This window comes from Daldinia loculata (assembly GCF_022478755.1).
Source record: "Daldinia loculata strain CBS 113971 unplaced genomic scaffold F4817scaffold_69, whole genome shotgun sequence".
Classification (NCBI taxonomy): Eukaryota; Fungi; Ascomycota; class Sordariomycetes; order Xylariales; family Hypoxylaceae; genus Daldinia; species Daldinia loculata.
The window spans coordinates 112,072-135,110 of NW_026054923.1; the positions used below are offsets into that span (position 1 = coordinate 112,072).

The following is a 23,039-nucleotide window of genomic DNA, read 5'->3' on the forward strand; positions in this document are numbered from 1 at the left end:
TCAGTACAATAAGAACGCCATGCACCTTAAAAAAAAGGAAGTATGTGGTGAACTAAGGTGTGTTTTGTTTATTACTGTGCTTCTAGTTTTATGCTTTGTAGTGCTTAGAGATATATACCCTGGTGGGTGCATGGGGAGTAAGAAGTACTACGTATTATCATTAGCCTCGGTGGCTTTTTATGTTAGTTATATGTGAGAAAGACTCAAGATTACCTAAAGTGCTATGATATTAAGAATGATTTTGACGCTTCGATGACGCTCGTCCTTGAATACACTGATACAACATTTTAAAAGCTTCAAGGCGAAAGCAAATAAGTTGTTACGCTTGGACATAAATACGTACACAAGATTTCTAAAAAGGGCCGTCTCAAAGCATGTCTTTATCTTATATTTTTTTATTTATTTATTATAAATATCATATCATATCCTGATCTTTTCTCTTTGTATTGTTGTTGTTGTTGTCATTCCCCAATCGTTCCAGATACAACTGCGTGAGGTACCTAGATACCTGACAGCTGCCAAATCACTTGCTTCCAAAAACATTTCATCATTGGCCCTTTAGGTTTCCCCGCTAAGCTATATTTATATTAGCGTGGTTGAGCTTCCATTCTCCAGAATTATCCCAGAGATTTAGCACGTTGCGGCTGCTGCAGTTGAACGTAAAAGAAACCATCTTTCGCGTTCATCCTCCATCACCTATCAACCACCCCATCCTACACACCTTTTTCTCATTTCCTTTCATTCTCTTCACAACTTCTACCTCCTTTCAAATATTTACACGCGTCGATACATGCGCTTAATAATTGGGCATCATGAGTGACCCTCGCGACCACGATATCGAGTCCGACGAGGAAGAGGACTTTAATCCGGCACCTGCTGACATTAGCGACGACGAGCAGGATGACGAGCCGAAGCAGCAGTCACGAAAGTCCTCGCCTCCTCGAAATGGAGGTGATAATGAAGATGAAGACGAAGATGAAGATGCCGAGGATGGCATAGGAAATGACGACGATGAGGAGGATGAAGAAGAAGATGACGAAGAGGACGAGGAGATTCAAGTAAGCTATTTCTTATCCATCCTATAATCCATTGCTCTCTTCGTCCTATACTACTAAGCCCAATATCTAACTCAATTTCAATCTAAAGGGTCACCGTCGCAAGCGTCGCCGCGACAGACGAAACGCGTTCATCGATATCGAAGCCGAAGTCGATGATGAAGATGAAGGCGAAGATGACGAGGAGGCCGCCGAAGAGAATGAGGGATTTATCGAGCACGAAGAAGGAGGCGATTTTGGCGAGCAAAGCCGACTAGATGATGACCGACGACATCGTGAGCTCGACCGACAGCGTGACGCGGTTACACAGGAAGATCTGGAGCGCGCGGCCGAAGGCTACGTACGAAAATATGGAAACCGCCGCACTGCTAAGGGCATGGGCGATTCTGCAATCATTCCTCAGAGATTGCTCCTACCAAGCGTGGACGACCCGGGTATCTGGGGTGTGCGATGCAAGGAAGGCAAGGAGCGCGAAGTAGTCCAAGCCATTACGAAGAGGATAGCTGAACGCTGGAATACCAAGGACCAGTTAGCTGTTACCAGTGTCTTCGAACGAGGCGGACCTAATTCCATCTTGAAGGGCCTGATTTACGTGGAAGCCCCTCGACAGACCGACGTGATGATGGCACTCGAGGACATGATGAACGTATACCCTCGTACCAAAATGCTTCTCGTTGACATCAAAGAGAGACCTGATCTATTAAGGGTTCAGAAGACACCTACTCTGGAACCTGGTGCTTGGGTACGACTCCGCAGACCTGCCAAGCATGCCGGCGATCTCGCGCAGGTTCTTGATATCACAGAGAACGGCCTTGATGCTAGAGTACGCTTCATACCTAGACTCGACTACGGACTACGAGATGAGTCAATGTCTTTGACCGCCGATAAGAAACGACGACGTCCAGTTGCAGGCCCGCGGCCCCCTCAGAGGCTATTCAGCGAAGTCGAAGCGAGGAAGAGACATCCCCGTACGCTTCAGTATAGCAGCCAAACCAATACCTGGAATTATAACGGCGATGAGTTTGAAAAGGGCTTCCAGGTTAAGGACATCAAAATCCAACACCTAGTTGTTAGTGATGTGAACCCAACGCTGGAAGAGGTTACGAGATTTGCCTCCGGAGGCGAAGACGGAGTTGAAAATATCGATCTCAAATCGCTCGCCGCTAGTCTTAAAGACAGCAACGCAAACGTCGCGTATCTCCCAGGCGATGTAGTAGAGGTATACGAAGGCGAGCAGAAGGGTGTAGTTGGCAAAGCTACAAATGTCCAGGCGGACATTGTTACAATCTCAGTCACCGAAGGTGATCTCGCTGGACAGACTATCGAGGTACCTACGAAAGGCCTTCGCAAACGATTCCGGACCGGTGACCATGTCAAGGTCATTGGCGGTAGTCGGTATCGCGATGAGGTCGGTATGGTCGTGAACATTTCCGAAGATCGTGTCACCCTTTTAACCGACCAAACCACTACTGAAATTACCGTATTCAGTAAAGATCTCAGAGAGGCCAGCGATATTGGTGGCCAGGGATCCCTAGGTCAATACTCGCTACTTGACTTAGTTCAACTCGATCCTATGACGGTCGGCTGCATTGTCAAAGTAGACCGAGAGACGTTAGTTGTATTGGACCAGAATGGCGATACGAGACAGGTTATGCCCTCGCAAATCGCTAACAAGCTGCCAAAGCGAAAGCTCGCCGTGGCCGCCGACCGCAACGGGTCTGAGATCAGGCCGGACGATGTTGTCAAGGAATATGGTGGCATGGGTCGGCAAGGCAAGATCGTTCACATCCACCGCACTTACGTGTTTTGTCACACGAACGACACCACAGAGAACGCTGGTATTTTCGTGTCCAAGGTTAACAACGTGTCCACGATTTCGGCAAAGGGTGGTCGTGTTAACGCTGGCGGTTCTGGGCCGGACTTGACGGTTATGAACCCTGCAAGAAAGCTGAACTCAAATGGTGGCAGGAGTGATATGCCACCACCCAAGGCCTCATTCGGACGTGATAAGCTGATCGGTCAAACGGTCACGATTAGAAAGGGTGGCTACAAGGGCGTGCTTGGTCGTGTCAAAGATACTACCGATACGCATGCTCGCGTGGAAATGCATAGCAAGGGTAAAGTCATTAGCGTTCTAAAGAGCGATATCACGGTTCGTGATAGTGTTACTGGGCGTGAAATCAAAAACTACGACACACGCCGTCCAGGTCAAGGAGGACTTCCTGGAAGACCTGCTCAAGGAAATTCAGATTGGAGCGGGGGTCGCACTCCTGTGGGCGGAGCCTCATCACGAACTCCTGCCTGGAAGACGCCGTCCGCAGGAGCAAGTGGCGGACGCACCCCTGCGTGGAGTAAAGGCGGTGACGGCGGTCGAACGCCAGCGTGGGCTGATGGTTCCCGCACTGTCAATCCTTATGATGGCAGCAGAACTTCCTATGGTTCTGGTAGTCGCACGCCTGCTTGGTCTTCGGGCGCTAAAACACCAGCACCTGATCACTTTAGTCACGGATCCAAGACACCCGCGTACGGTGGTGGTAGCGGTGACAACTGGGGTTCTAAGACGCCTTACGGCGCTTCCGCGGCCACTCCAGGAGCCAGTGGAAATGATACTTGGGGCTACACTCCTGGTGCAAGCGGATCGTCGAATGCCTACGATGCGCCAACCCCTGGTGCTGGCCTTCTGGGTGCTCCCACGCCTGGTGCTATGAATGCCCCGACTCCTGGTGCCTACAACGCGCCTACACCTGGTGCTATGAATGCGCCCACCCCCGGCGCTGGCTGGCAAGGTGGATGGGGAGCTGACTCGGCGCCCACACCTGCTGCTGCTGCCCCGACACCAGCGGCAAGCGGCTTTGCCTCCTCGAGCGGGTACTACGGAGCGCCCACTCCTGGCGCCTACAATGCAGAGACACCCGCAGCAGGCCCCCGATACACCGATGACGACTAGATTTTTCAAGGAGGGTTATTATAAAAGGAAAGCTACGGGGCGGCGAATGGTGTGGAGTTTGCTACATATCTTGCTTTTTTTGAGATGCAGTACCTTAAATATGTACTATTAGGACAAACGTAGCCTTTCCCAATTAACGATTACAATTCAGGATGTTGAGTTGATGCTCTTGGGTTTTCTGTGCTATATCCGAATAAATTCCGTGTAACTAGTGGTGTAAGATTATCTTCGACCTACGTTCCGATATCGTAAACAGTTGTGAAGAATGAGTGTTATTCGACTAGGTACCTTGGGGGGTAAATCTAGGCTCCGGTTGGGTTGGGAGTGTCTTGTGTCCTTTACTCCTATCCTTCTCATCCCGATTTCTTTTCACTGCTGCTCATCGAGCGAGGTTTTGCAATCTATATTTTGCTTGTCAACGCAGTGGGACTCGACAACACTATGGTTGTTCAGATAGGCCCATCTTAAGTGCGTAGACGTGGGTGCACAATTGGGATGTCTACCCGCGATTATTGATACGGTTGAATAAACGAGTTACCTGTGTGTATGCCAGTAGGCCTATCTAGTTAGGTGTGTGTACGTGGCTCTGTGCGCAATGATGTAGTTGCTTTCCCGCTTCTTGCTCGCATAGTAACACGCATGTAAGCTGTCTAGAGTAAAGTGTCCACCGGCGTTGATTGTGACTTAACACAGCTGGGGTTATAGGTTGTAGTTTGTGAGGTGTAAGCATCTCGATCGTCGATGTGTCTTATCGGGATCTCTACCTAATGTAATATATCGTTGCGAGTGGAGTCGGGAGGAGGGGGTACGGCTGTGAAGAATACGATATAATAGATAAATTGTTGATGATGCTAGTTTTGGTGTGATGAGTGGGACTTGCTACACTCGTGTTCCTGTGAACTAAGTCGAAGATCATAGCTTGTGCTTAGGGGGTGGGGTGGTGACGGTTGTGTAGTTTCTACCGCAGGGCGTATGTCTTGGGCCTCACTTCTGGGCAAGTTGAGAATCAAGATAATATCAAAAGATTGTAGTTATAATGGAAGGAGTTGATATGGTGAGTCTCTTATTAATAAAACTAATTTGAAGACTAGTAGTACTCATGTTCAGTTAAGATTCAAGTTTCTTTTAGATAAGGATAAATAATATTAAGGTATAAAACAGTTTTAATAAGATTCTATAGGAAATATCGTGAGGGATGTCCCTCTAGCTCCCAATAGACAGCCGATGATTTCGATTTACATTCCTTTCATCTCTAATATCTTGCTGAATTTTATGCTGTAGGTATTTCTTCACTTTTACGAGTTTCTATAGATTATTAACGGATCCATTTTTTAAGAGGATTTGATAAAATTTGCTCGCCGAGGAGACCTTTGAAATTGAAATGAAATAGAAGAAACATGACATGACGAACATTGAAATTTTTAATGATGTTGAAAAGGTTGAAAGAGTATAGAGTCCCCCGTCTATCCTAATTCCTAGATCCATAAAGTCTTGAGTTGGAAGGATCGTCGCTCATAGCAAACATTAGCCATGAATAAGTTGCTAAAACTTCCCAAATGTCCGAAGGAGAACTAATTACATACGTCGTTGAAAGGTAGAAGTCTAGTTATGTTAATGAATTGTGATTTTTCCCCTTCAACACCCACCGAGCCGGAATGAATAATAATAGATAGAAATTGAATACGGCCTAAATCATAAGAACTAAAGAATGAAATGCAGCGAATGAAAACTCAATAATACCAAGAGGTTCAAAATTACCCTTCTTCCATCCCCCCCTATTCGGAGTCTAGTTTTGCTCGTTTTGCTGTATATATGGCAGGTCCGGATTCTCAGCGTCTATATGCGGGAGATACTCAAATCCAGACCAGCTATTGCTCATATTCCCGTAAGACCAATGGAACTCGGGTTGGTCTAATACTAAGGCTTGAGAGGGGCCAGGCATGGGGTTAGGCGGAACTCTTGTCAGTTGATTGCCCCCATAGCCGGGGAAATTCTGCGGGCCATAAGTCATTCCTGGGGGGATCTGCGGCGGGAGTATCCGGTATTGGGCTTGAGGCTCCCTTATAAGCATCGGCTGGCTGTTTTGTCTGCTCATCTTTGGGACCGATATGTGCCGTTGGGTCATGGTTGGGTTGCTTATGACTGGTGTTGTAGGCATGGTAATTTGGGTCGCTGTCTGGCCGCTAGACGAAGAATTCCCTAAGGAGGGTGTGTCGTTCAGATCCATGTGGAGATTATAAGCCCTTTGTGCCAACGAGTTCAGGCGGCTTTTCATTAGTATCTCTTGCCCTTGGATAAACTGGATACTACCGGACATGGTTCCGTGATCGAGGAATCTTTGGAACAGATTCGCAAAGCCCTGTGTGTTTGCTGGTGTTGGTAACGACCTCATTCCTATAGTAGTCCGTTCGGCCCCTAATAGATGATTAGATTCATACTAGGATATACTGGTGCTTTCGGCCAGAAAACTCACAAGGATGCGTGGGACGAGGTATTCCTGGGTAAATCGTCTCCCAGATGTTAAACCATTTCTCGACTTCGGAAATCTTTTTCCTTTTCTTGCCTCCGCTTCTGTCTAGTAGCGTCCATTGCTCCATATTTATGCCCGAGTTGGATTCGGAGTTTCCTACGGCACACGGCTCTGGTTGCTGGCGATGTGTCTTCAGCTCGGCGACGCTTTCTTCGATGGCCTTGCCTTTTCCCGAGAAGTTCTTATAGCAGCGCTCACATTGGATTAAGAGATGCTTCCGTTTGATATGTTCCCTCGATGACAGTTAGTTCACTTTCTTCGGTATTATGGTATATCCTTACTTCAAACGCTGGATTGTTTTGTATCCTGATTCGCACACGCGATATTGGTCTCCGGTGATAGGGTTGCTACAGAACCTGGCAGGGTCCGACTTGTTGAAAGGGCAAGCATATCGTCCTCTCTGCTCGCCTGATATTGAGCCATCGTCGTGGTTTTCAGGTGAACCACTTCCCTCGTCATCTCTTTCCCCATCTCCATCATCGGAACCTCCACCCCTTGATCTCGACAATCGCTGCTTCTTGCGGGATTTCGAGGCCCTCTGACCTGTGTTGGGGTTTACAAAGGATTGTCGCGAGCTCTCCCCTGAACCAGGTGAATTTTGGCAGGTAACAACGCCTTTCTGCCAACCTCCAATTCTTCGTGCTTCACTATGAACCCGATCTTTATGTAATTCCATAATAAGCGATGCAGCGAATTCCAGATCAGGAATATTCATCAGCACCGCAGTCTCGATCTTGTCTGGCTCCCCGGCCCATTCGTCGTTGTCTTCTTCGTCCTCGGAATCGAAATCGTCGTCTTCAAATTCGCTGCTAATCTCCTCGTGCCTACTTTGGCTAGTCTCACTAAGTCGGCCTCGGGATGTAGTATTCTCGTTGTTATCATTCGATGATATACGCTTTTCGTCTGCATTTCTCGCCGAAGGTATGACATCGTGAAAGTCGCTGCCCATTGCTTTCGTAAGCATTTGTTTAGGATATCTACAAGTTGCGAAATCAACGATAGATAATGTTTGGTAGGATAGAGGAAGAAGTATAGCTTACTGTATGTCTAGAATCTGAGATGGGTTACGAATTTCGTCGTCAGTATCGGATGGCCTCCCACATCGTTCGGTTATATTCAACTCTGTCTCTGTGAAAAGGTCATCCTTGAAAGAAGCCGGACTCGCTTCTGAGTACACAGCTGAAGATTGGTCCCAACAAACACTTTCGACTGTACTTGGACTGTCAGACCTGGTGGATAATGCGCCGACACGTTGGAGCAAGTTTGGAGTTGAGCTTTTAAGAAGGCAAATATCAGTATTGGTCCCAGATTCAGCCTGGGCGTGTAAGTTCTTTCTAGCCGTCTCATCTGGAGGGCATAGAAGCATCATATCTCGTGCTGTAGATGATTCCATAGCGGCTGCTTCTAACAATAGAGCGAGCAGTCGTGGTACAATCTAGTCTGCAATGGAGACATAGCTCTCTAGCCGACTTCACAGAATACCTAGTTTCAGTAGTTAACCGTGAGCCCTGCTAGATAATGATTAAAATAAATAATAGGCAGCTATATTATGATCCTCGGACGTGTCTTGTTGGTCTAAGTAAAGAATAAATGCCAGCGGGGGATTAATTCGCAAGACAGATTATGGCAGGGGTTGATGTTAAGCTTACAGCCAGAGCCTCACGCATTTGCGCGAGCCTTCTTGCTGCGCAGAAGAGTGACGAAATCCTACACAAAATGCACTTTTGACCTACTCGTGCCAACAAGTTCCACCAATTAATTTTGATCTATCTCAGTCCTAACCCGACCCGAGGTTTCAATCGTAAGCCACAACACTTAACGACGCAAATGCGCCGTATTTGGCACCGGCACCGACACCGTATTAATGCCGGATGGTTTCGATATATGGGAATCTGAATAATTCGATTTTATTGAAGCGCGAGCTCAGCGTAGTATCCGGACAAATACAGCCACACGGAATGTCCCCGAAACCCTACATCTGACGCGTGAAAGGCATCGTGGTATCACACGAGGCCGGATTCTCCATGTGGGTTAGATGCGAGTTTCAACGTTGGAATAATTCCGCATTATCGAACAAAGAGCGACAAGTTCGCTCAGCTCTTGTCGGTGAACCTATTGGGCCTCTTGGCGTTCGTGGTCACAAGTATTCATTAAGACACTGGACTACGGTGTATTGATACGCGCGGCAGCTCGAAGGGTGGCGAATAGGGTGGGAAATGGGTGTAATTGTCATACAGGGAACTCCTCTTAGACACCATCGCGTATAATATATTGCAAAAGATCAGATAGAATCCACTCGAGAGCGGTAGGGTGATCACTTCGAGGGAAGTCTGCGATCCCTTCACGCTAACTCTGCGCAATTCTGCGAACAAAAGACCGGAATTATTACCCTTTCGATTGATCATCTAAGGGAATGTGGATATGTGATCTACTATGATAAAATAGGGTGTTTATGGTCTACATTGGCTATCCCTAGTACATCAGGGACGTTGCGTATTAGATAGAAATTCGCCTGCGAGATACTTGAGTCATCAAAACCCTTACACACCCTATAATGCGCTTCACCCTTAGTTAACTGTGCGATGGCGATTTGTGTCTTAGTGTCTTTTCTATTATCCTCGCATCTGCGCGGAATTATATGGAAAGGGTCCGTTCGCCATTGACTAACCGTGTTTTAACACTCAAGTGCGAAGATAACCCTGAGCACACCGCAGCACTTGCGAGTATTGAGGAGGAATAGTTGGAATCATCTGCGCAAACGTCCATGATGTATTCGGCCTGGATGTCTATATATTAGGCTTTCCCCAGAGCTGCCATTGACAGAAACTCAACCACAGTCAACCACACTCAACCAATCCAAACAGCTCTTCGAGGCCAGTCACCGCGTTGAATACATACACTCATCACGTTTCTTCCCAACTCCGAACTAAAATACCAAAAGACTGCCATAATCGACAACTGTCTTTACGAAAGTCAAGATGGGCCGCAATAACAACGAGAATATTGTCAACGGGGCTAATGAACCGCCCAAGCCTAAGCCTCCTCACCCTGTCGATCCTAGTACGTACTATTCCTCACAAACTACCGTCTAGAGACTTCTACTAACGAATTAGATTATGGCAAATAAATACTTGTCGCACCGCGAGCTATAGAGTTAAAGATAGGATCAAACAACTTCCCATACTTTACCCTCAATACCTACTATGGCAGCAGCGGGGGTGGCAAGATGTTAATAGCTTACGACAACGACAATGATAACTTGGCTTGGTTTATAGGATATCAGTATCAATGGGGTAGATACTTTGGTTACTTACCTCCGTATCATAATTATGACAGTATAATGTAACTAATTATTAACATGCTGTTGCGTCCCTATTGTCAGGTGATCAAGTGTAACGAAGTGATAGACTATCAAAGAAGTTGAATTGTCGATATGAAGATTCCTAGATTAACACAATAGTTTCTTAGATACCCAAGGTCAGTAAAAGAGCCATCTAGGACTAGTTGTTGTCCTCTAATACTTATATGATATTTACACAACTCTTTACAGGAATAATTGGCTGAGTCTCACGTTTGATAGCACTATCAGACTTCAAATAATAGACAATTGTCCAATTAGAAGTCTTATATATCTTCATCGAGTGAATATCATTATAACTAATTCATTCTTCGTATATGAGGTACAACTACGACTATCAACAAGTGCAACACTCCTATCTTAGGGGAAGAACTTGTTCTTTGGTCGCTTGAGGCCCAAGTGCTCCCGCAGAGTTGTCCCCTCGTAATCCTTACGGAAGAGCCCTCGCCGCTGCAGCTCCGGGATCAAGCGTTCAACGACATCATCAAGGCCCTGTGGTAAGAAGGGAAAAACAACATTGAAGCCGTCTGAACCCTCTTGTATAAGCCACTGCTCCATCTCATCGGCCACCGTCTGGACCGTTCCGACAAACGCTAGACCGGAATATCCTCCATATCTTTGTGCGAGTTGGCGGACGGTAAGACCTTCGGTCGCTGCGAGCTTTAACACACTCTCGCGGCTTGATTTGCTTGCGTTGGTCTCCGGAAGCTCAGTCGGCAGAGGGCCGTCTGGATCTAAGTTGGCGACGTCGTAGCCAAGTGCAATAGAGAGCGAAGCGATGGAACTCTCATAGTGCACAAGACTGTCCAACTTCAGCCGCTTAGCTTGGGCCTCTTCGACTGTATCACCAATGATTATAAACGCGGCGGGTAGTAGCTTTACATCGTCAGGGGTACGGCCCACAGCGGCAAGCCGACCCTTCACGTCCTTGAAGAACTCCTTGCCCGCCTCGAGATTTCGCGGTGCGCAAAATACTACCTCAGCCGTCTCGGCAGCAAGCTGTTTCCCCGGCTCCGATGCGCCGGCTTGCACGATTACCGGCCATCCCTGCGGTGGTCGCGCAATGTTTAGTGGACCCCTGACGTCGAGTTCGGCTCCGTGATGATCGAGAACGTGCAGGCGCTCGGGATTGAAGAAGATGCCGCTTTCGACATCACGCACGAAAGCGTCATCAGCAAAGCTATCCCAGAGCCCTGTCACCACATCGTAGAATTCGCGGGCCCGAGCGTAGCGTTCACTGTGTTCTTTATGGGCGTCTTGGCCGAAGTTGCGTGCCGAGTCTGGATTAGCGGTTGTGACAATATTCCAGCCGGCGCGGCCTCCGCTCAGATGGTCGAGCGACGCAAAGCGCCTTGCGATGTGGTAAGGCGCATCGTACGTCGTCGAAGCCGTAGCGACGAGGCCGATGCGCTCGGTCACTGCGGCTAGACTTGATAATAAAGTGAACGGCTCGAACGACGTGACTGTGTGACTGCGTCGGAGCGCCTCGATCGGCATGTTTAATACGGCCAGATGATCGGCCATGAAGAATGCGTCGAACTTGGCGGCTTCTAGTTTCTGCGCAAACGACTTGATGTGCTGGAAGTTGAAGTTGGCATCGGGATAGGCGCCTGGATATCGCCATGCTCCTGTGTGCAAGCTTACCGGGCGCATGAAAGCGCCTAGGTGAAGCTGCTTCTTCTGTTGCTGTTTCTCGGCCATGTCTACGAAGTACTGTTTGTGTCTCTTCCTACGGATCTACAGGGCTCCTTTGCGGCGGGAGTGCACCGTTCTTCTACGTTATGAGGTAGGCTCCGGCCCGTCCGGATCGGCTTATACACCGTGGGATGTCGCCATTACTGAGGGGTATGACGAGAGATCCGAGAAGCCAACCCCAAAGCCGGATAGACAAATGTTGCATAAAGTGGTAACAGTCGGACTTAGTTACGCCTTCGATATCAGTATTGACTTATAAATCAACGAAGATACATGCCGCTAAGTCGACGGCTACCAATCCAATTCATTCTTTGATGAATTCTACTACCGTGTGACTGGTCGAACATGATGCTTACCAAAGAAAGTCTCCGACGGAACGGTTTCGATTAGTCTCGCCGCTACTATATCTGCATCAATGTTGTCTTCGTCGTTAACACATGAGAAATGTGATTTGAAATCATATGGTATATTAGCTTCACCGTCTCCAATGCGTAATCAAACAAAGGAGAAATGACAAGAAAAAGAGGGTTTCCGTTATTAGATGCCGACAGCTCTTGTAAGGGTGGCGAACAACACATTTTAGTAAAATGAGTATGGTCTTTTGAAAATCCCATGATATCCACGGGGTAATAAGGTCTACGACTAAGAATGGGACTGAGTTCTATTTCGTCCATCGGATACTAGAATGGAACCTTGTCATGGATGTGGATTCGATTCAATGTCGCTGGCTTTCAACATGGCACGATAACTACACAATACACATGTCGATATCGCGGAATCTACCTGTCTTGAATCCATGCTCTAAAACGTGGGTTGCCCCTTGATAGTAACCCAGTTTTCCACACTCATAACTTCGACATACGAACTTGTAAGATTTCGGCTTCTATGGAGCGGCAAGGGGCTACAAGGACTACCCTGCAGTTTCGCTAGCCACTGGGGGACAGTGGAGTCGGGTTCCCTTCGCTTTAACTAACCGCTTACCCCCCTGTTCACCCCTGCTCGACTTCAGACGACATGAACTCATGAAGAAACCATTCTATGGTTGCACTATTCTCTGCTTTAAACGAACTATGTTCGGTTAAAACTCACCCTTGATATTTAGAGTATAATTTTTATAGAGTATAATGTTTATTTTGTCTATGTTTGATACTCTGCTCTCATATCGCTATAATCACAATAATAGACTATCAACGTCAGGACCGGGACCGTGCGCTTTCTAATCTAAGATTTCCACTTGAGGAGCCTCACGATAGCGGCTAGGCGAACCCGAAATGGCCATCCGGACGCGGGCTGCGAACCCCATCATTATATCTCCCGATATTGAAGGATCTCTCAGGGTATCACCAGTATGTTCGGCGCCATTTGAGGTGTTCGTCTCTTGGCGTTGTCGGGTCCTACTTCGCAGACCGGGCTCGCGATACCAAATCTTAAGGTGAAAAAGGGGACATGGGTTTCAGCCAAGACATTCTTCGCTGTCTTCACGCAAAGCGCGTTGCATAACCAACTCGACTAGCACAAGCGTGTCCGTCCTACGTCCCGTTACGAGGCTTCAGCCCGGCTACAGTTACCGACGAGATAGTTGAGCGCCCCAGAAATGTTAAGATGATTTTCCGGATCTTATGGAAATCACATCGTATCACATCGTATAAGATCTACGACTTCCCGCCCATACGTTTCGCAAGTCTTTTTTCTTCATCCCATTCTATAAACATCAACAGCCAGTTTCTATTCCTTCTTTCTTCTCCAACAGCTGTGCTGTTCCTTTCCATTACTCGTATTCATTTCATTTCGCTAGTCGAATAAAGTTAGCCAGTCGTTGACGACTTTGAATCATCCGACTTTTTTTTTACCCTACCACACCAAAATAATCACAATGCGTTTCTCTCTTGCTCTAGTTGCGGCTTACGCTGCCTTCGCCCAGGCTGGTGTCTTCACCCAACAGAAGTACAACGACATCTCGATCTCCGGAGGTGTTGCCGGTAACGCACAAGAAGAAGCCCTCGCCGTCTTCAGTGCACTGGACTTAAACAACCTGGCCAGCGCCGATAAGGACGACCTCGACTTCCTTAACTCGGTTAACAAGATCTGCAACCAAGCTGAGGAGCAGGCATTCAACCCTGCTATCGACGATGCCTCCGGTGAGGCTGCCGATGCTCTCCAGCGCGGCAAGATAAAGAACAAGGTTCTCAAGCTCCAGGCCACCATCTTTCGCTTGATGATCGAGCAAGCCCAGGGACAGGATGTCTCCGCCGACATGGCTAAGGAGCAGAAGAAGCTTGACAACAACATCAAGCAAGATGAGGACGAGGCTGGCAATGCCTCAACCTTCCTGTCCTTCGATGCCACCACCTCTTAAATTATCGAAACGAAGACCTAGAGTCTAGAGAGGAGGAATACCCATTTTGGTTAAGCATAATAACCCATATACCCGAATTTTCATGGGCAAGGGGTGGAAATGTATGGATACGAGTATGGACTTTAATTCTTGATACCGAAGGAAAGAAATACAATATTTTCTGTTGATTTAAACCTGAGTTTTGTCTATGATTCTATGCGCGTGAGTGAATTGCTTCTGGTAGATGGTTTTGTCGTAATGCCTGCGACCTGCTATCTAACAGTATCTAGCGGAAAGCTACTATGCTACAATCTAGAGGATGTATTAAACGCATGATCACGAGGTAGAAGCTGCCTATTGTGGTTTCACTACGTGATTCGTAGTAAGACTTGAAGTCAAGACATTTATTCAGAGACTATCTCATAATATTACTCGCTCCCTATCACGAGTTCCACAGACCTATGTTACCCAACCTCCATAGCTACTTAACAAGTGAACACAGCAGGTCCAGGGGCGGTGTAAGAAGTAGGTACCGGGTAGTAGATGTTAATTAATATGCCAGGGTCGGTAGCCTTGTAAGCGCCAGGGAACGAGACAAGGTTCGTAGGAGTCTTGCTGCCGCCGCCAGTAACAGTGAGCTGCGCGCACGAGATGTACGTCTGGGCGCCGCCGACCGAGCCCGCGGAGTGAAGAGCGATGTGCTCGACGCGGAGCAGGTAGTCGCCGGCGGGGATGCACGACGGGATCTTGGTCGTGACCTGCGTGGCGCCCTGGCTGGGCCAGGTCAGACCGCTGGGCGAGATGTTCGGGCCCTGCGAGAAGATCTTGAACCACACTGCGCCTGAGCCGTCCCACGAGTCTGCTTTCTGGCCCGCGGGCACCTTCGCCATGTAGAACTGCAGAGTCCCCGGGTGAGAGACGGAGGCGTCGGCCGTGAAGCCAACGGTGGAGCCGGCGGCTACGGTCATCGTCTTGGCGCCCTCGTTGCCTGCGGCGAGTTGGTAGCAGCGGAACTGCTCGGAGCTGACGTCGGTCACTACGAGGTGTTAGTTGATGCTATTAAAACGATAGTTCATAGGCAAGAGCCAGAAAATACGGACCTGGTCCATTGCTCTGGTAGTTCGTTGTCTTCCTCACGTACTCCCACTTGTCAGTAGAACCACCGTTTGCAACTAGCGCTGGGAAAGTGTCTGGCCGTATATTAGTTACTTTACCGCGGGTCATTTATGGCTTTATTCAACTTACAGTGGGCCTGGACGGCTGCCACGAGGGCGAGGACAGCGGCAACAGCCTTCATTTTATCAAGACGTGGGAATGTAGGTTGGTAGTGGTGAAGTTCCTTGAATCTGGTATGGCAGGCTTTAAAGATCGGCGGCACTCGATATATATACATGGAGAATGTCAGGGGGACACACGTCGTACTACTATTATTATATCCATGCTCTCTTTCCGCGAATTTCTAAAAAAGGCATGGGGAGATCAATTAAATTCTTGCATTACCGAATGATTGAGCCATGCTCAATGACGACCTTACATGTTTGGACGCGGCGAGATGGCTACCGAGCGGATAAAGGTCCTCCGGGTAAATGATACTCACCCTTGTATAACTCCCCCACAACCAATCAGCTTTCCCACCTTAATTGAAGTTGACGGGAGGTAAATGAATGCATGAAGTCTTGGAAAACCGATATGCAGGCCATATTCTGTGGGGTAGTGTGTTGAGTCCACCGGCCCAGATTCTTGGTGTGTAGGCGTGGCCGTTCACTTAGGGGATAGACCTCGTGCCTTCGACTGAAAGTCGGCCCAATATCCCGACGCTTAGTGACACATTAGGAATGGGCACAGGACTGGTAGGCTAGTATTTGTCAGTGTAGTAGCACTGGACGGACCGAAGTCAAAGACGTTAGGCTGCCTCCTCACTTCGGGCAGAAGGCGGTTTCATTGTATTCCACTTTGAGCTCGCGAGTGCTTCGATTCTCTCGACCCAGGAATGCCAGTAAACTCAATCGTGGAATCGGGTAAAATATGGCTACGAATAGAAACGTAAACAGGGGTTATACTTGGATCTTACCTTTCCCCCTTTAAGTACCTACCTAAGGTAGGTGTATGCTTCAAGGTTGCTGATTAGTAGAAGTAGTCTCAAACTAAACTAATCGTGTCTAGGTAAGATCTTCGGCCAAGACTTTGAGGCTCTAGTGATAGTTTTGGAGCTCACTGCGTATACCAGGGTACTCCATAATGTCTACCTTCAGTGGGCTGAAAAATGAAGTTGTGCGCTGTGAAAGGGTTTGTGGTTTAAGGGGCCTGAAAGATAATCCAAGACAGAAGAGCCTGTCTTCTTAGTAGAGCCCGGATCAATTGTAGTTATTCAAAGACCTAGGACTGTGTTTACCTAGAGGCCATATAGTATGAAAGACAATGCTATTGACAAAAACTTAGACATCTTTATTGTAAGAATCTACTTCTTCTAGGTTGGTCAAAGAGAAACGCCAACAATAACATTTTATGGATAAACAATGCTCATTGTTCTAAAGGCTCTTGAGAAAGGTATAAGAACCAGTCCGAACCACTTCGTATATTCCATCATTCCAATCATCACAACAGCTCAGCTTAGTATTCGACTTCTTCGGTTGACAGGATCAACCATTCACACACTTCTACACCGGGGGAATCTCAACAACCATTTCTAACTTCTACTCATACTTTTAACCTTTTAACCCTTTAACCCTTCAATACCGCCCATCATGTGCTGGCACCCGCAACAACTATACACCTGCCAACATCGCCAGGACTATTCCAGCCAGGTGATCGCATGTCCCTTGGTTGCTTCTTACGGCCGATGCCCTCTTGTCACTCTCATGGACGCCCCTGAGTCCGACACGGTTCGCGTCAATGAGAAGTGCCACAGCTGCAGGCGACGATAGGTAAGTATGAGTCGAATTCGAAAAATGGTTCCAGAGGTAAATACACCCTTATTCTAGTAATATCGGTTCCCCCTCCCCCCCTTTTCCGATCGCAGAGCGACGGAGTGGAAGTAGTGTGAAAATGGAAGTAGATAGTAAGCCTTAATAAAGTTTAGTGTTTAAAAATAAAGCGCATCGATTTCAGTGATATGCCTATCGTGATTTATAATTTATTAGGGAGTACTGTAGAATTCTACCATGTACCTAACCGAAGATAGTAGATTACCTACCTTACATTAAAATGTGACATTTGATAGTTTGCTAAGTATAACGCTGCCTTTGATATAACAACGTATTTAAAGTCTCGAGAAACTCATGGGCTTTTAATACGTATTAGTTATTAGGTACCTTACTTAAAACTAATTCAGCAGTGGAATCTATACCTACCTACGTACGTCTTGTCAGGGTATTATGGGTCAGGGGTAGCTACAGGGGTCTATCTACTATATAAGAGGCGCGAAGCGCCTTCGTAAGAGGATAGAAGGCCAGGCGTTACTAGATCAATACTATCTATTACTTGGTCTACCTATCCTAAACACTCACTCTGGGTATGACATCAATCGACGGGTATAAATCCTGACACGTCTACACTCCACTCCGTAATTCCTTGGAACCATTTCTAAAGAGTTGTGCTACAAAAGCGGCATGATTTTCAGTGATATAACTAAAACTTCTGTTTTATATTTAAGCTACTTGTTACGATATATAATAATTCCTGTCATAAACCTTTATAAACGGGGCACCCTCCCCCCTATTCTTTACCACAAGCTAGACCCTTACTACCCACTCTGTGCAACACGACCCCTGACATTTCATAAACAAAGATATACCTTAAACAAAGAATTAAACCACTGGAAATACCTAAACATTTCAAAAAGTCCTAGATCCACCAATACCGCCCCGCGAACCCGCCGCCGAAAGATCATTAGGCGACTCCCACTCGTAACTAGCATTCGCCAACGTCCATATGCGAGAACGGCGCGTGTTCATATCCCAATTTCCGATTTTCCGCACCGGCACCGGCACGGATACGCTCTCCCCGAAGCTGAGGAGCATAGCCTGGAGCTCGTTTATGTCGTCTTCGAGCTTGAAGTACTTACGCGTCAGGTCTACGTAGTTATCTTCCAGTTCCCGATATTTGAAGCACTTTTTCGCATCCCATCTCGCGTTAGAGGTGTTAATGAACGGGTCGCGCGCGTCGAGGTACCGCTGCTTTGCGGTGTATAGGTCCCTCTGTAGTTCGCACTTGCGGGCTATGAGTTCTTCGTGCCTTTCGGCGACTATTGTCTTCATATCCGAGGTGAACTGGCCACCACGGCGCTGGGTGTGTACAGTAGGAACTCCATTCCTCCGGTCTTCCTCATCGCTGTCGTAGTCCTCGTTCCTAGCATTTCTGCAATTGCACCGTGCGAAGATGATCTCAGGTAACCTTTTAACCTTGTTCTTTAGCAAAGTACAGCTCCTGCGTCTCTTATCACATCCGTGCTCCTCTCCGAAGGCCTTTATCCGCTTCCTTAGAGCAGGCAGCGATTTAGAGCGATGTCTAGATGCCATCCCGGATAACAGCTCGTGTATTCCACAGATCTCCCTCTGTAAAGTAGAAATTTGGTTCATTATCTGATATCTATCTAGTAGGCCACCTAAATGCGACCTGTGCTACAAGAGACATTAATGGCTATTCGCGGAAGGGATAATTGTTGTACATTTAAGAACCGAATTAGAATTCAGTTAGAATACTAAATATAGTCTTTATTTTGATAGTAGATACAAAGACGTGACTTAACAATCAATTATCAGCTGTGTATCTCAAAGGTCAGCCGTACGATCTACTGAAATTTACAATGCAGCATTGTCTAGTCAACCTTTCCTTTGATTATAAAGCCGAAGATCCTATTGCACTAACATTTTATTAGTTGGAGACTTAGCTTTTCTTACCGAGGCAGAAAACTAGGAGCAAGAGTAAATATTATACTACGTAGGTACCTATATTCGGTTATACCGCTTGCCGCTATATATAATATGGTATTGGACTTGATAAATAGGGATTCATAAAAATAATAGAGTATTCGTCAACATATCTCACTGTTAAGTACGATGGTTAGTTAGGTGATGGTAACTAAACTAAAACTTAAGCTGTTGTAACATCATACCTGTCATAGTTAAATAATCGATCAAGCGTGTGCCAAGTGTTATTTGAGCTTATTGCTTATTGCTGACTATCTCTTTGTTGTGTTCAATGGCTTTATATGAGGTAGTTGCTTGAAAAGCAAACAAGTAAACCTGAAGTGGATCGAATGATACCAAACGCTTTTCTATCTCGATTCTCGGGTATAGATTCGGCAGGAGATTCCACATCGAGCAGCTCAATATTGATGTACCCTGTAGCGTAATCCCTTCTCTTACTTCAATACGAAGTGGGTATTATTGCTACCAGGAGAGTTCAAGGCAAATTAGAGAGTACTCTATTGACACTGCAACATGTGCAGCAAACATCTGCCAACTGCCAAGCCTGGGCTACATCGTCAGCTTACTAGTCTTAAGCCCAACGTCGAAGCGATAAAGAACCTGGTGTTATTACCAAGTATAGCTTTCATGCTTCTGGACTACTGATAGTTGTCGGTCTATCGCCTGGTAGCTTCGCCTTCTAGGTGCCGAATGAAGAAGATTCGATGATCAAGGTATCTAGCTCCTTTGTGAAATGTTGATATCAGCAGGTAAAGACATGGCTGGGGCTGTAAGCATTATGAATTTCGACTAGCAGGGCAAGTGGCCATACCGAAACAAGGCATGGATGGGTTAGAGGTGGTTGCTTGGTGGACGTTCTATGTAACTTCGTGGAGCCACTAATATCCGGAAAGGCATTGAAGAATAATCCTTCATCTTTTCGATGATGCCGTCCTTCGATCGCAGTTCATGAAACTTATAGTTGTAAATAGATCCTTGACCTGTTGCAATAGTTTCATCTTGGAGACCGATTTCTCCTCTAATAGTTCGCATTGGAGTTTCAGCATTTGAGCTTGCTTGCTGCCAGGCCTGTCCTCTATTGTGGCAATGACTCGTTTAGTAAGCCGTTGGGCATTATCAACGAGAACCGAAGCGATATGGATTAAGAGGACGGTCTGCATCGTCGAAGCGGCCGTATTGGTTGCAACAAAGTTTCCAACTCGAACTTCTGGTACATGCACATGTGGCTCGACAAGGTCAGGTGAGGCTAAGGTGACTTGAGTACACGTTTTCGCACAGCTGATAATGGTCCCCATCGCGTCTACAACTTTGGCGTGGCAGGACACCAAAAGGTTGAAGAGAAAGGTATCAATCTCATTCTGATCATCACCTGGGGTCGAAAAGAAGGCCGCTATATCATCAGGCAGCTCGGACATATGAAAGCAATCCGGATCCTGGCAGTTAGGAGAGTCTGGCCTATCAAAAAGGACGCTTAGGACCTGTGGGTAAATATCCGTAAGGCCCTGAGCTAGAGTGAAGAGTTGCTCGATACAGACGGTGCGGGCGGCATTTTCGATGAATTTATCATGATATTCCCCAATTGGTCGATTCTTGGGCACATGGACGTGCGACACGGATGACAAAGTTATAGATACCTGATCAACCTCGACCGCCAGGGAGGTTAGCAGACGGATGTAGGTTGACCGTGGGTCCTGCGAAGCTGGCTCTGATTGTTCGACCTGTTGATCTGGTAGGGATTCTTGGGAAACTTCTGGGGGAGTGACTAAGGCATTTTCAAATTCCAAAGGAGGCCAGTCAAACTGCATATTCATATCCAGGTCGCCGTTCAAGTAGGTAAGATTAGAGGCCGGCAACGCGCGTCGAGTGCTAAGTCCGGCCGGGCTGAAGATACAAGTGGCACCGGCTTTGAGACATCTTGTGCAAGTTGCGACTCCAGGCTGCTTAGGACATTTGAGCTTCTGCGAGTGACAACGATCACAGCTCGATCTTAGTGGACGTGGCATATTGGCTGTCGTGTTGTCTACGTTTCATTCCGTAGCTAAATGTTTAATACCGTAGAATAGCACGCTGATAAACTCATTTGTAGGAGAGGACTTTGTGATGTTGAATGTGGCGGCGCATTGCTTTAGATCCGCTAATGCAATAAAAAGGCACCGGTGGGGAAAATGGAGGACGCGCCTACTAAGTGCCTAAAACATCAGCTCTCTTTCAGCTAAGGATCTCAATTCATAGCTCTCAATTCATAACGTGCATTAAGTTATCAACTAGCCTAACTTAGAATAGTATAACTTTATAAATTTCATTAGATGAGCATAAGTTTCTTAAGGATTTTATATCCAGCATACAATATTTGTTCAAATATTTCATTTTTAAAACTCACTTCTACATTCCTTTCAAAACTGTTTGCGAACGTTCCAACGTCATTCATCTCGAGTTCAATACCAATTGGCACGCATACTATTTAAAGCCTCATGCAGGCCGCCTCCTTGTAAAGCGCCTCGGGCCGGTGTTTGTTATAATTGACTCTAAATAACCTATCGCATGTGTTAATAAAATCTATAGATACATTTCCCCGACGCCCATAAAGCAAACAAGCCCTGCTGACAAACGCCACTAAAGAGTCAACAGGGCTGGTTGGTTTGGCAGGTGGGATTCGCGTACCTACATGGTGACCGGGCGACAGATCTATCACCAGATAAGGTCTTGCTGCCGCTGGTGCAGATGTCTCAAAGTCTTATCGCCTAGATCGTAGATGCGAAAGAGTCCTATGCGGCGGTTATATATCGCCCAACTTGGGAATCACTCATCTTCTTCCGCACTGTTTTTTGTCTCTTCTTATATTTCCTCCTCGTGCTTTATATTTTACTTCCTGCTACTCTTATGTCGTACCTGATTAAATAACTACCTAGGTATGCATATCGGTATTATGATAGTGATATTGCGTGGGGTTTAGGCAAGCCAATCGAATTTGATGGATCTCAGCACTGTAGGCGCTGTCGTCGAGGCTCTGGTTGCAACATACGCAGCCGGCCTAGAATACTACACCAAATGGCAACACCGAAAATGGCAGGAGAATCACTACGAGAATCATGCCAGAGGCAATATAGGCCGAACCAATACATGTGCTTTAAGCACGTCTTTGAGTTTCTCCCCAAGCAAAATTAAGGAGGCATTTGATAGTGGGGTAGACATCTTCGGCACTGGGTTCTCGGTTGGAGACGGTGAGTTACCTTGAATATAGTACTTTCACCTACATCTCCTAATTAGAAGATGCAGATGTATGCCGCGAGAGCTTAAAACGCGACCTCGAACGTCTACAGGAGCGCATATATGCTCTACGCAAAGCGACTCGTGCCGACAACGGCTCACTTGAGCTCTTCGAAGCTATTCGTGTGTCGGAAAGTGTTCGTATCTCCTGCTTGGCCGCGCTGGCTAGTCAATATAAACGAGTTGCCGTTGGCCGTCTAGTGCCACAAATCCTGCCGGGGGCCAGACGGCGGTCGAGACTTAGTGTTATAACGTCCGAAGAGGATATAGCCAATCCGGTCGCCGATAATAACAGTAGCAGTATTGATGGCGACACAGCCGGGTACGCACAGTCAAAATACGGCGGAGAAAGCCCTACCAAGCCGCCGAACTCTCAATCAGAACCACCGTCCCCGCCACTAACTCCCAAGCAAATTCCAGACGATCTTCAATCAATCCACACAACCATCACATCTGATTATGGTCCGCAACCAAAGAATAGCGTATTCAGCATGTTTTGCCCTGAGGCATTGGAATATCAAGTTAATCTTCGAAAAGAAATGCCAGATAATCAGAACTGCAGATGTGGGTATGATTGGAACGGAGTGCAGACCGAAGATAAGACCGCCTTCGTGGTGAAGGAAGGGTTTGAGATTACAGCCCGATTCCTCGGGAAATCACATTGCGACGACGGGTTTGGGTGTGTTTTATGTACCTCAAGCGGCAGAACAGAGAGGTACGCAAGGGTTGAAGATTTGAGGGATCACATTAACGCTTCCCACACTAAGTGGCAATTGCTTCACGATCAAGACATGGCCGGCCAATACGTAGGAAGTAGCAGTTCAACGGCTTCCCCTGCACTATCAGATTAACCGCCGTCTTCACTAAGTCCTTCTATGTTTATTTTTCAATCATTTTAGCAAGCGTTGTGAAAGTTCCGGCGTC

At 47.0% G+C, this 23,039-nt stretch overlaps 8 protein-coding genes across 8 annotated transcripts; 3 read left to right on the plus strand and 5 right to left on the minus strand.

Annotated features, from left to right (window-relative positions):
• The first annotated feature begins 612 nt into the window (after positions 1-612).
• F4817DRAFT_258089 (transcription initiation protein) lies at positions 613-4,135 on the plus strand. Its single transcript, XM_049299240.1, has 2 exons — positions 613-1,058; positions 1,147-4,135. The coding sequence occupies exons 1-2, from the start codon at positions 813-815 to the stop codon at positions 4,000-4,002; spliced, it is 3,102 nt and encodes a 1,033-aa protein (XP_049155041.1). The 5' UTR covers positions 613-812; the 3' UTR covers positions 4,003-4,135.
• A 1,653-nt stretch (positions 4,136-5,788) lies between these two features.
• On the minus strand, positions 5,789-7,925 carry F4817DRAFT_319931 (uncharacterized protein; the record flags this gene model as incomplete). Its single annotated transcript, XM_049301122.1, has 4 exons — positions 5,789-6,417; positions 6,476-6,765; positions 6,814-7,509; positions 7,573-7,925. 4 exons carry the CDS (start codon positions 7,923-7,925, stop codon positions 5,789-5,791), a joined length of 1,968 nt encoding a protein of 655 aa, XP_049155042.1.
• Positions 7,926-10,141: 2,216 nt separating this feature from the next.
• On the minus strand, positions 10,142-11,915 carry F4817DRAFT_350279 (monooxygenase). Its single transcript, XM_049304933.1, has one exon. It carries the CDS (start codon positions 11,589-11,591, stop codon positions 10,251-10,253), a length of 1,341 nt encoding a protein of 446 aa, XP_049155043.1. The 5' UTR covers positions 11,592-11,915; the 3' UTR covers positions 10,142-10,250.
• Positions 11,916-13,240: 1,325 nt separating this feature from the next.
• Positions 13,241-14,131, plus strand: F4817DRAFT_258122 (uncharacterized protein). The gene has a single exon (XM_049299241.1). The coding sequence runs from the start codon at positions 13,459-13,461 to the stop codon at positions 13,939-13,941; it is 483 nt and encodes a 160-aa protein (XP_049155044.1). The 5' UTR covers positions 13,241-13,458; the 3' UTR covers positions 13,942-14,131.
• Positions 14,132-14,405: 274 nt separating this feature from the next.
• On the minus strand, positions 14,406-15,217 carry F4817DRAFT_319935 (glycoside hydrolase family 61 protein; the record flags this gene model as incomplete). The annotated part of the gene is made up of 3 exons (XM_049301123.1): positions 14,406-14,956; positions 15,021-15,110; positions 15,166-15,217. The coding sequence occupies 3 exons, from the start codon at positions 15,215-15,217 to the stop codon at positions 14,406-14,408; spliced, it is 693 nt and encodes a 230-aa protein (XP_049155045.1).
• Positions 15,218-17,679: 2,462 nt separating this feature from the next.
• Positions 17,680-18,437, minus strand: F4817DRAFT_368451 (uncharacterized protein; the record flags this gene model as incomplete). The annotated part of the gene is made up of 1 exon (XM_049307239.1): positions 17,680-18,437. One exon carries the CDS (start codon positions 18,435-18,437, stop codon positions 17,754-17,756), a length of 684 nt encoding a protein of 227 aa, XP_049155046.1. The 3' UTR covers positions 17,680-17,753.
• A 1,061-nt stretch (positions 18,438-19,498) lies between these two features.
• Positions 19,499-20,997, minus strand: F4817DRAFT_258152 (uncharacterized protein). Its single transcript, XM_049299242.1, has one exon. The coding sequence runs from the start codon at positions 20,849-20,851 to the stop codon at positions 19,760-19,762; it is 1,092 nt and encodes a 363-aa protein (XP_049155047.1). The 5' UTR covers positions 20,852-20,997; the 3' UTR covers positions 19,499-19,759.
• Positions 20,998-21,819: 822 nt separating this feature from the next.
• Positions 21,820-22,966, plus strand: F4817DRAFT_319938 (uncharacterized protein; the record flags this gene model as incomplete). The annotated part of the gene is made up of 2 exons (XM_049301124.1): positions 21,820-22,069; positions 22,125-22,966. The coding sequence occupies 2 exons, from the start codon at positions 21,820-21,822 to the stop codon at positions 22,964-22,966; spliced, it is 1,092 nt and encodes a 363-aa protein (XP_049155048.1).
• Positions 22,967-23,039: the final 73 nt, after the last annotated feature.